Raw genomic sequence first — 12,164 nt, 5'->3', positions numbered from 1 at the left:
ATGCCGGCGGTGACGATGCCGGCGGTGACGATGCCGGCGGTGACGATGCCGGCGGTGACGATGCCGGCGGTGACGATGCCGGCGGTGACGATGCCGGCGGTGACGATGCCGGCGGTGACGATGCCGGCGGTGACGATGCCGGCGGTGACGATGCCGGCGGTGACGATGCCGGCGGTGACGATGCCGGCGGTGACGATGCCGGCGGTGACGATGCCGGCGGTGACGATGCCGGCGGTGACGATGCCGGCGGTGACGATGCCGGCGGTGACGATGCCGGCGGTGACGATGCCGGCGGTGACGATGCCGGCGGTGACGATGCCGGCGGTGACGATGCCGGCGGTGACGATGCCGGCGGTGACGATGCCGGCGGTGACGATGCCGGCGGTGACGATGCCGGCGGTGACGATGCCGGCGGTGACGATGCCGGCGGTGACGATGCCGGCGGTGACGATGCCGGCGGTGACGATGCCGGCGGTGACGATGCCGGCGGTGACGATGCCGGCGGTGACGATGCCGGCGGTGACGATGCCGGCGGTGACGATGCCGGCGGTGACCGATGTAACCACCGCATCAATGGCATCAGTTGAGAGAGGCTCAATAGCGGCAGTGGAGGAGAACAAGTCCCAGTCAGCCTTATTCATAGCCCATCTGCTAGGGCGCCCAGAAGAGTGACGCTGTGGTAGTGACAGAAAAATCGGAAAGTGGTCACTACCACACAGGTCGTCATGCACACTCCAGTGGACAGATGGTAAGAGGCTAGGGCTACAGATTGAAAGGTCAATGGCGGAGTAGGTGCCATGCGCCACACTGAAGTGTGTGGAGGCACCATCATTCAAAATCGAGAGATCGAGCTGCGACAATAAATGCTCAACGGTGGTGCCTCGACCTGTTGCCACTGACCCACCCCACAGAGGGTTATGGGCGTTAAAGTCGCCCAGTAATAAGAAAGGTGGCGGCAATTGGGCTATCAGCGCAGCCAGGACATGCTGCGCGACATCACCCTCCGGTGGAAGGTAAAGACTGCAGACGGTAAGAGCCTGCGGCGTCCACACCCTAACAGCGACAGCCTCTAAAGCTGTTTGTAGAGGGACAGACTCGCTGTGAAGAGAGTTAAGGACATAGATGCAGACGCCACCAGACACCCTTTCATAAGCTGCTCGGTTCTTATAATAACCCCGATAGCCACGGAGGGCGGGGGTGCGCATTGCTGGAAACCAAGTTTCCTGCAGAGCAATGCAGAGGAAAGGGTGAAGGCTGATAAGTTGGCGGAGCTCAGCTAGATGGTGGAAGAAACCGCTGCAGTTCCACTGGAGGATGGTTTTGTCCATGGCTGAGAAAGGCGTGCCGGGACTGGGACGGCAGATTACGCCGCTGGGTCACCTGCTGCCTCCGATTGAGCACCCGTGCTAGTGCTATTGCTATTCACGGCGTCTGAGGGACCGGCGAGATCGAGGTCCTCAGCGGACGCCAGAATCTCCACCTCGTCCCCAGACGCAGAGCTAGAAGGTTGCGATGGGGTGGCTACCACCGCGGGTTCCTTGGGCTTAGAGCTGCTCTTCTTGATTTCTCACGCTGCTCCTTGGGTTTAACTGGCTGGGAGGGCTTCACCGATTCAGTCTCCGGGACTGAGGAGGTTGGACACTTCTCCGGCTTAGAAGCGGGGACCGACGTCCCCGATGGGGGGGATGGTGTTGCTCCTGAGGTAGGTGGCACAGGAGCAACCCGGTGGGTAGAGCCCCCCACTGGCAAGGGGGCAGGAGGAGTTGTACCACTCGTCGATCCGGCCGGAAGGCGCGAAACTAATGGGGCTAGCACAGGTGTTGTAGCAGCGGCGTAGGAAGTTGTCATTCGCACTGGATGTAATCGGTCGTATTTCCGTTTGGCCTCAGTATAAGTCAGTCGGTCCAGGGTCTTATATTCCATGATTTTGCGCTCTTTCTGGAATATTCTGCAGTCCGGCGAGCAAGGTGAATGGTGCTCCCCGCAGTTGACGCAGATGGGAGGCGGGGCACATGGAGTATCGGGATGAGATGGGCGTCCGCAATCTCGACATGTGAGGCTGGAAGTGCAGCGGGAAGACATATGGCCAAACTTCCAGCACTTGAAGCACCGCATCGGGGGAGGGATATAGGGCTGGACGTCACACCGGTAGACCATCACCTTGACCTTTTCCGGTAACTTATCACCCTCGAAGGCCAAGATGAAGGCACCGGTAGCAACCTGATTGTCCCTCGGACCCCGATGAACGCGCCGGACGAAATGAACACTTCTACGTTCTAAGTTGGCGCGCAGCTCGTCATCAGACTGCAAAAGGAGGTCCCTATGGAAAATAACACCCTGGACCATATTTAAACTCTTATGTGGAGTAATAGTAACGTTAACATCCCCCAACTTGTCACAAGCAAGTAACCTGCGTGACTGGGCGGAGGATGCCGTTTGTATCAGTACTGAGCCAGAGCGCATTTTAGACAAGCCCTCCAGCTCCCCAAACTTGTCCTCTAAATGCTCGACGAAGAACTGAGGCTTTGTGGAGAGAAAAGACTCCCCATCAGCTCTCGTGCAAACTAAGAATCGGGGCGAATAACTGTTACCTCCATCCTGGGACTTACGCTCTTCCCACGGCGTGGCCAGGGAGGGGAACGTTTTCGGATTGTACTTCTGAGCATTAAATTGAGCCCGAGAACACTTAGAGACTGCTGGCGGCTGGCCGCCAGCGAGAGATGATGTACCACGCTTCATTGCGGGTCATCCGCCCTGATGCCACCTACTCCGACCAAGGGCCCTCCCCACGAGCGCCACCCAGCCACAGCAAAGGCCACCTGGCAGGATGGCCGTTGCCGGGAGTCCTGATACCCCAGGAGGATAGGCATCTACTCCTTGGCATACGTGGGGAGTTAACGGCGCAGGCATCAGTAGAGCGATCCCTGTGTTGTCAGGGGGCTACAACCAAGAGGGTACATGGCGGCCCCACCACAACGGACTGGCTACCGTGCTGGATCTTAGGTGCAAAAATGGCCAAGGTCGTCGTCGCAGTTAAAAGAAACACTGCAGAGTGCAGTGTGGTAATCGCCCAAGAGATCGAAAACGAGCGGGACACCATTGCAACGACGAGAAAGACGGCTAAAGGTCTAATCACACGACGGATACAGTGCACCATGTAAGGCGCCCTTCCCCAATTGGCTCGCTCTTCGGAATAATTTAGAAAGATGGAGGTCAAACCCGAGAGGGGACCATCACATAAGGCCAAAACATGTGAGACTCCTTTTAGTCGCCTCTTACGACAGGCAGGAATACCGCGGGCCTATTCTAGCCCCCGAACCCGCAGGGGGGTACTGTTTATGTTAATGACTTCTCAAACTATATAGCCTGCAGAAATATGTTAGATGCTGATGATATGGCCATGATCTCTACAGGTGAGAGTATGAAACTGGTGGTGAACAAAAATAATGAACTTTTTGAAAAATGTAGGGCTTGGTGTATTGCTATCAAGTTATGTATAAAAAAACACAAAAACAGAGGAAATTTATTTTAATCTGAAGGTATGGAAAGAAGAGAATCAGTGTCAAACTATTGGGACTAAAAATAGACCAAAGGCTCTCATGGAATGACCATATAAGCCACCTGACATGCAAACTTGCATGCGCGACATTCCTGCTGTATAAACTAAGATATGTCAGCAAAACATTATTGACGGCTTTGCTAGTATGCATTCTTTCTGTCACAGCTACAAGATGGGATTCTGTTGTGGGGTATTTCAACAGACACAAATTGTGTATGCAAATGGCAGAAAAAAGCAATTAGATGTATACAAGGATTGGCTCCAAGAGTAACCTTTAAGTATAACTGCTTAATATATGTACAAGTAAACATACAAAAATTTACACACAGAATGAATTTACATTGGTACAGCACCAGAAACAATGGCATGCTTGATATACCATATTCTAGGTGGTCACTGACACACAGCTGTCACAAGCACTTAAGTCTAAAGTTATATAATAAACTGCCACAATCAGTCAGAATCATCAACCTCTTTAAATTTATGGAGGTATTAGGCACATGGTTTAAAATAAAGCATACTACTCAATTGAAGAATATCTTTGAAGTAATTTGGATGGAATTTACAAACAATGAAATAGTGTAACTACCATTAACTAAATGTATAAAACTATATTATTAATCTTTGAATGTAAACTATATAATGATTATTACTTAAATCTTCTGATTAATAAGAAGTTTAAAATGGTCACAACTATACTTTTATGAATATGTAAAATGTATTTTGATGAAGCCAATTGTATGGTAAACAACATTTCACTGCTTCTTGTAGATATAGTCAATTCATCTTTCTAAGAGGCACATTTCCAGACTATTTAAAAATTGCTTTGGTGATCACTATTGTTAAGAATGGAGACAAAACAAAGTACAGACTAACTGCCTAATTATTAGGCTTTAGTAAAATCATACAAGAAGTAATGTATAATAGGTTAATTAAATTTTTAGAGAAAGACAAATTCTCATTGATACCCAGCATTGTTTCAGGGAAAATAAATTGACAACTAGTGCCCTCCATGAATTTATACACAATATCATGTGAACAATGGACAAAAAATAGTGCCACTGGCATTGTTTTAGACTTACATACAGCTTTTGATATACTGCACTATAAAATATTCTTGGACAAGCTCGAAGTATATGGCATTAGAGGCAGTGCACTAAAATGGTTCACATTGTACTTGACAAAGAGGAAACACAAAATGCAAATAATACATGAACTTAATGATCAGTCTTTACAAATAAGTTCAGTATAATGGAAATGAAACTCATGTCTCCCAAAGAGGTATTATCCACCATAAAATCCTTGAAATCTAAGTATTCTAGTGGTTATGGAAATATAAACAAAGTTAATCAAAGAGTGCTCATGCTAGTTGAGTTCTATCTTAGGCTACTTGTGTAATTAATCTCTTTTCAGTGGAACATTTCCAGGCTGGCTAAAATACACTGAAGTTAAGCCTGTCTACAAAATGGGGGATAAAGAGAAACCATCAAACTATCGAACAATTTCACTTTTGCCAGCTTGTTCAAAAATATTTGAAAAGGTTGTGTTCACACGTCTCCTCAACCATCTCACTGCAAGTAATATATTGTCCAAGTCACAGTTTGGGTTCCTTCAGGGTTCTGACACAGAGACAGCTATTGTGAGATTGTATTTAATTCAGTAGATAACAAATTAGAGGCTAATGGCATTTTCTTTGAACTGTCAAACGCCTTTGACAGTGTGAATCACAGAATTCTCTTAAGTAAATTAGAATAATATGGTATCACCGGTAGTGCTACGAAATGATTTTAGTCTTATCTTACCAACAGGAAACAAAGGCAGTCACTGCAAAATATCTGTGCAGTAAGCATTATCATTTAAAAAAATGGTTCAAATTACTCTGAGCACTATGGGACTTAACTTCTGAGGTCATCAGTCCCCTAGAACTTAGGACTACTTAAACCTAACTAACCTAAAGACATCACACACATCCATACCCGAGGCAGGATTCGAACCTGCGACCGTAGCGGTCGTGCGGTTCCAGACCGTAGCGCCTAGAACTGCTAGGCCACCCAGCCGGCAGTTTTCATCTGATTAGGAATTAATTACATGTGGTGTTCCTCAAGGTTCCATCTTGGGCCATTGCTTTTTCTTGTGTACATTACTGACCTCTCATCTATTACATTGCCAGTTTCTCAGTTTGTTTTGTTAGCAGACAAACATTGCAAAAAGTAGCAAGTGAAGTAAAGATCTAGGAATGGTTGCTAATCAACTTTTCAATAAATGGTTTAAACCTAATTCAATGTTATTAAAAATATGCAGTTCAAAATCTGTAAGAGATTTCCTTCCAGCATGCGAATATCATATGAAGACATGCAGATTGAAGAGGCTCACAGTGTTAAATTTCTGTGATTACAAATTGATAATGAAAATAGGAAGGGCATACCACATAACTGCTGAAGCACCTAAACAAATCTGCGTTTTCAGTTAGAATGATGTCAGATGTAGGCATATAAATATAAAAAAGCTTGCATACTTGGCTTACTTTCATATACTGGGATAACTCACGAAACTAAGCAGAAGTTTTTAGCATGCTAAAGTGTGTAGTAAGACCCATTTCTAGTGTAAATTCAAGAACATCAGGTAGAAACCTATTCAAGGAACTTAGTATTCAAACCACTGCTTCTCAATATTTTTATTCTTTACCAAAATTTGCTGAAAGTAATATATATCTATTTTTAACCAATACCTCAATACAAAGTGTCACCACTAGGAATATGAAAATCTAAATAATGACCTAAAAGCACTTACCTTGGTCCGCAAAGGGGTCCAATATTCTGGAACACACATTTTCAGATTTCAGTTTTGGAAACACTTGTGTATGATAAATTTATTAGAAGTTCATAACAATGTTTCATTCTAACAGGATATTAATTCTGTAAATGTCACAGTTCTGTAATGTATTCACCTGTTTTGACAGTCTCCAGAAAAATGATCAGGTTAGTGAGTATTATATTCAGCTGTTTTATGCTTTTTATATTACACTTCCTGACTTGTTCCACATTCACGAGAATTGTCTCAATTTTGGGTCTATTGAATTAAAACAAACTAATCTAATCTAGGATGTTTTTCATGTGAAGAAATCCTAAAAAGAAGTGTCTCAGGGATCCATTCTTTTTATTTTATTTTATTTTTTTGCGGATGACACAAGCATCCTTTCTACAGGAAACACTCAAAGTCAGTTACAAGCAACTGTAAATGAAACTACAGCACATCTAATAGATAATTTGATTGGAATAAACTACTGAAACACACACAAAAAGAAAACACACATTTCCAAATTTCCATTTAAAGGTGATGCATGCAACACCAGGATGACAATAAACTCCAACAAAATTTAACCTTCTCTGGAGTTTTGAGGCATATGGCTTCAAAATAACTTCAAATTGCATGTACACATAAAAAAATAAATGGAACAGTAAACAAAATATGTTACAGTCTACAACTGTTTTCTGTTAAAGCAAGTCTTAGCACTGTCCAAAATGCCTGCTTTGTGAACAAACATTCTACTGTACGGAATTACATTTTGGGTAATGCACCACCTAGTTTACTCTTTTTTTCCTAACCCAGGAAAGAATTCAACACGGTTGACAAACAGCTTCTTGAAAACTCTCATTCAAAACTTGTCAATCCTCCTTCCCTGCATGTACATAATAGAAATCCAGGAGTGCATGAGGAAGAATTTAGAAGACATACATAAAATATTCCAGAGGTAAAATAGTCCCCCATTTAGAACTCCAGGTGGGAATCACTCAGGAGGACGTTGTTATAATGAGGAACCTGGCATTCTACGGATCGGAGGGTGGAATATCAGATCCCTTAATTGGGCAGGTACGTCCGAAAATTTTAAAAGGGAAATGGATAGGTTAACATTAGATATAGTGGGAATTAGTGACTTTGGTGACAGTTAGGACCAAGACTTCTGGTCACATTAGTAAAGGGTTATAAATACAAAATCAATTTTGCACAGAGCGTAACTTAATCATAGCTAACACATGTTTTAAGTCACAAAAGAAAGTTGTAAACATGGAAGAGGCCTTGAGACACTGGAAGGTACAGATAAGATTATATAATGGTAAAACAGATTTAGGGACTAAATTTTAATTTGTAAGACATTTACAGGGGCAGATGAGGACTCCGACCACAATTTATTGGTTATGAACCTTACATTAAAATTGAAGGAACTGCAAAAAGGTAGAAATTTAACAAGATGGGACCAAGAAACTGAAAGAACCAGAGGTTGCAGAGTTCCAGAGAGAGTATTAGGGAATGATTGACAAGAACAAGGGAAAGAAATACCGTAAAAGATAAAATGAGTAGCTTTGAGAGATGGAATAGCGAAGGTAGCAGAGGATCAAGTAGGTAAACTGATGAGGGCTGGTAAAAATCCTTGGGTAACAAGAGATACTGAATTTAACTAATGAAAGGAGAAAATATAAAAATGCAATAAAAGAAGCAGGCAAAAAGGAATGCAAATGTCTCAAAAATGAGATTGACAGGAAGTGCAAAATGGCTAAGCAGGAATGGCTAGAGGACAAAAGTAAGGATATGAGAGCATGTACCACTAGTGGTAAGATAGATACTGCCTACGGAAAAGTTAGAGAGGCCTTTGGAGAAAAGAGAACCACTCATATGACTATCAAGAGCTCAGATGGAAAACCTGTCCTAAACAAAGAAGGGAAAGCAGAAAGCTGGAAGGAGTATATAGAGGGTCTATACAATGGCAATGTACTTGAGGTCAATATTATGCAGATGAAGATAACATGGGAGATATGGTACTGCATGAAGAATTTGACAGAGCACTGAAAGACCTAAACTGAAACAACTGGGAGTAGACAACATTCCATTAGAACTACTGCTAGCCTTAGGAGAGCCAGCCATGACAAAACTCTTCCACCTGGTGAGCAAGATGTACGAGACAGGCAAAATACCCTCGGGATTCTATAAGAATATAATAATACCAATCCCAAAGAAAGTTGGTGGTGTGAAAATAACCGCACTATCAGTTAAAAAGTCACGGTTGCAGAATACTCACATGAATTTTTTTACAAACAAATGGAAAAATTGGTAGGAGCTGACCTCGGGGAAGATCAGTTTGGATTCCTTAGAAATGGTGGAACACGCGAGGTAATACTGACCCAATGACTTATCGTCTACGATAAGTTAAGGAAAGGCAAACCAACATTTCTAGCGTTCATAGACTTAGAGAAAGATTTTGACAATGTTGACTGGAATACTCTCTTTCAAACTCTGAAGTTGGCAGGGGTACTTTACAGGGAACGAAAGGCTATTTACAAGTTGTACGGAAACCAAATGGCAGTTATAAGGATCGAGAGGCATGAAAGGGAAGCAGTGGTTGGGAAGGGAGTGAGACAGGGTTGTAGCCTATCCCCAATATTATTCAATCTGTATTTTGAACAAGTAGTAAAGGAAACAAAAGAAAAATTTGGAGTAGGAGAAGAAAAAAAAAAGCTTGGAGGTTTGCTGATGACATTGTTATTCTGTCAGAGACAACAAAAGACCTGGAAGAGCAGCTGAACAGAATGGACAGTGTTGTGAAAGGAGAATATAAGATGGACATCAACAAAAGAAAAACGAGGATAATGGAATGTAGTTGCATTAAATCTGGTGATGCTTATGGAGATAGATTAGGGAATGAGACACTAAGTAGTAGATGAGTTTTGCTATTTGGGGAGAGAAATAACTCATTATGATCGAAGTAGAGGGGATATAAAATGTAGATTGGCAATGGCAATAAAAGTGTTATGGGTAGATCATGTAACGGTACTGAATACAATTGAGGAGAAGAGGAATTTGCGGCACAGCTTGACTAGCAGAAGGGATCGGTCGGTAGGAGACATTCTGAGGCATCAAAGGATCACCAATTTAGTACTGGAGAGAAGCGTGGAAAGTAAAAATCGTAGAGGGAGACGAAGATATGAATACAGAAAACAGATTCATAACGCTGTAGATTCTAGTAGTTATTAGGTGATGAAGAGGCTCACTTCGGACAGGGTAGAACGGATAGCTGCGTCAAACTAGTCTCTTGAATGAAGACAACAACAATAACAACAAATGAAAAACTTTATCGCATCATTCACACACCTTCGTAAAACCGTAAGGGCATTCTCATTAAATCATTGCTTCTATTCAGTAGCCGAATTTTTCGATTATAGAGATATAAGACGACTTTAAACAAGCCAGTGCAGCAACTGCAAGTAGTGCAAAGCTCTTTTTGTGTATATAGTTAAAATGTATCTGTCTTGTGTTCCAGAATATGGATAGATCTTCTGGATGAATGAATAAATAAATTAACCAATTGTCGTGTGTAGTTGACTGCAAGTATTCCGCTAGCGAAGAGTGAGGACAGGACATATTAACACCGAAAATTTGAAGCCTACATTTATTTATCTACAAGCATTTTCAACGCCCAATGCATAAATTAAAAATTTTCGTTTAGTTGGACACCGAAGAGTGCGGTACCAGCATTTCATTTGTCAGCTGTAAATTTTATATTTAATGTAACCCGTATGTTTGATTTTAGCAGTCTGTGTTATGTTTATCCTAAGTCGTTATTGAATAAAGTATACAGAACCAAATAATCGGGATTACGAATAAAAAACTGATTTATTTACCTTTGAAAACGCTAAGTGTACAGTACGTAAGCAGTTTTAAGAAAGATATTTCCCTGAAATTACACTAATAACGCGCCCTTAAATAGTACTTTACTTGAGTATATAATATAAATAAATAACGAGAAGTTAGCAAAAAAGCATAAAACAATGATTCCATACTATTCACATTGCATTTTCAAATTATGATTGAATGATATAACATTTATTATCACACATATTCCAGCACACTGTATCCCACACTTTTTAGACACACATCACGTTAAATGCTAGTGCGCTATTGCATTCCAATTTTTATTATCTAGTTTAATCCAGTATTAGAACTCGGTATCATCTATTAACTTGTTGTCAAATTCTTGTTGTTCAAGTATTAAGGCCATCTGGCGTTCCTGCCAGTTCCAAGTCGCAATGCACGGACATTCCGAACCATTTGAGACGGATAGCCAACTACTGAACTATTTAAAATATTAAATATTTGTCATTTCACTAATTTTACGGAGGCTATATTTTGTCTAGATTTGATAATATGTATCGTCCGGCATGGTCTAGTGGCTAGGATACCTGGCTCTCACCCAGGAGGCCCGGGTTCGATTCCCGGTGCCGGAATTTTTTTTCTATTCTTTTTTTAACTACTCCTTGTTTGTACTTCACTAATTTACTATGGATTTTAAGGGAAGCAAAATATTTAGTACAATGCACTTGTCTCTTATCAAATTTATCGGTAATACGTTTTCACATGCTACTTTATTGATCCATGAACATAGGCTCTTCATTTCGAGGTCTGGGTGTCCACAAGAGCATTTTATACTGTCGTCACATCCGTGTACATTACAGCTATTTTTTTCCTATATATTATATCAAATTCCTGTTTAACAACAAGAACTGCCATTTTTTCCAACTTCTGGATGCATTTTTGTTTGGGGTTTAAGGGCGCTCAACTACTGAGGTCATTAGCGCCCAGTCAATTGTTAGAGCACATAGAATCTAGTAAAACTCAAGGGGGGGGGGGGGGGGGGCACCAGAAAGTTCTTACAAAGATGCAGATAAAATAAGTGAAAGAGTTAGATGTCTTTGGACAAGCCAGTGAAGGTAATGAAACGAAGAACACGAGCAGCTGCTCGAGCGTCATCAGCTAAAATATCCTGTAAAGTAGATGGCAGAGACAGGACAACACGAGATTGACTAAAACGGGGACACGACAATAAAACATGGCGCACTGTTAATGCATGACCACAAGGGCACTGCGGGGCTGGGTCACCGGAGAGCAGGTAGCGGTGGCTAAACCGGCAATGCCCAATCCGCAACCTGGTCAGAAGGACCTCTTCTCGCCGAGATGGTCGGGAGGAGTTCGTCCAAGCAGTTGGGAACGGTTTTACTGCCCGGAGCTTGTTTCCTTGAAGTGATGAGCAAGTATCCCACCACAAGGACTTTACAAACAACCCCACTAACGTCAGATGACGGGACACAATGGGAGGTTCAAAAATGGTTCCAATGGCTCTGAGCACTATGGGACTCAACTGCCGAGGTCATCAGTCCCCTAGAACTTAGAACTACTTGAACCTAACTAACCTAAGGACATCACACACATCCACGCCCGAGGCAGGATTCCAACCTGCGACCGTAGCGGTCGTGCGGTTCCAGACTGTAGCGCCTTTAACCGCTCGGCCACTCTGGCCGGCCACAATGGGAGGCCGGCCGAGGCAGGAGGACTGCAGCCTTGGCTGACTTCTGGATGCAGTTTTCACCAAGATCCTCTGAAATGCAATCCACTTCAATGTGGACAGAGCGAGTAGCTTGCATTTTAAAAGAAAAACTATTGTGATCTAAAGATTTTTCACAGACTCCAGCTTCTACATCTACATTTATATTCTGCAAACCATGGCAGAGAGTACGTCTCACTGTACTAGTTATAATGTGGGCGATACGTAGGAGAT

General features: G+C 43.0%; 1 protein-coding gene and 1 non-coding gene across 2 annotated transcripts; both read left to right on the top strand.

The window, feature by feature from the left end:
* LOC126188246 (uncharacterized PPE family protein PPE24-like) lies at positions 1-9,896 on the top strand. Its single transcript, XM_049929843.1, has 2 exons — positions 1-549; positions 9,873-9,896. The coding sequence occupies exons 1-2, from the start codon at positions 1-3 to the stop codon at positions 9,894-9,896; spliced, it is 573 nt and encodes a 190-aa protein (XP_049785800.1).
* An 868-nt stretch (positions 9,897-10,764) lies between these two features.
* Positions 10,765-10,836, top strand: Trnae-cuc (transfer RNA glutamic acid (anticodon CUC)). The gene has a single exon. It is a non-coding gene; the product is annotated as a tRNA-Glu (tRNA).
* Positions 10,837-12,164: the final 1,328 nt, after the last annotated feature.

Source organism: Schistocerca cancellata, chromosome 1, assembly GCF_023864275.1.
Source record: "Schistocerca cancellata isolate TAMUIC-IGC-003103 chromosome 1, iqSchCanc2.1, whole genome shotgun sequence".
Lineage (NCBI taxonomy): Eukaryota > Metazoa > Arthropoda > Insecta > Orthoptera > Acrididae > Schistocerca > Schistocerca cancellata.
The sequence above is the reverse complement of the archived record's forward strand: the minus strand, read 5'-3'. Positions and strand labels throughout refer to the sequence as shown.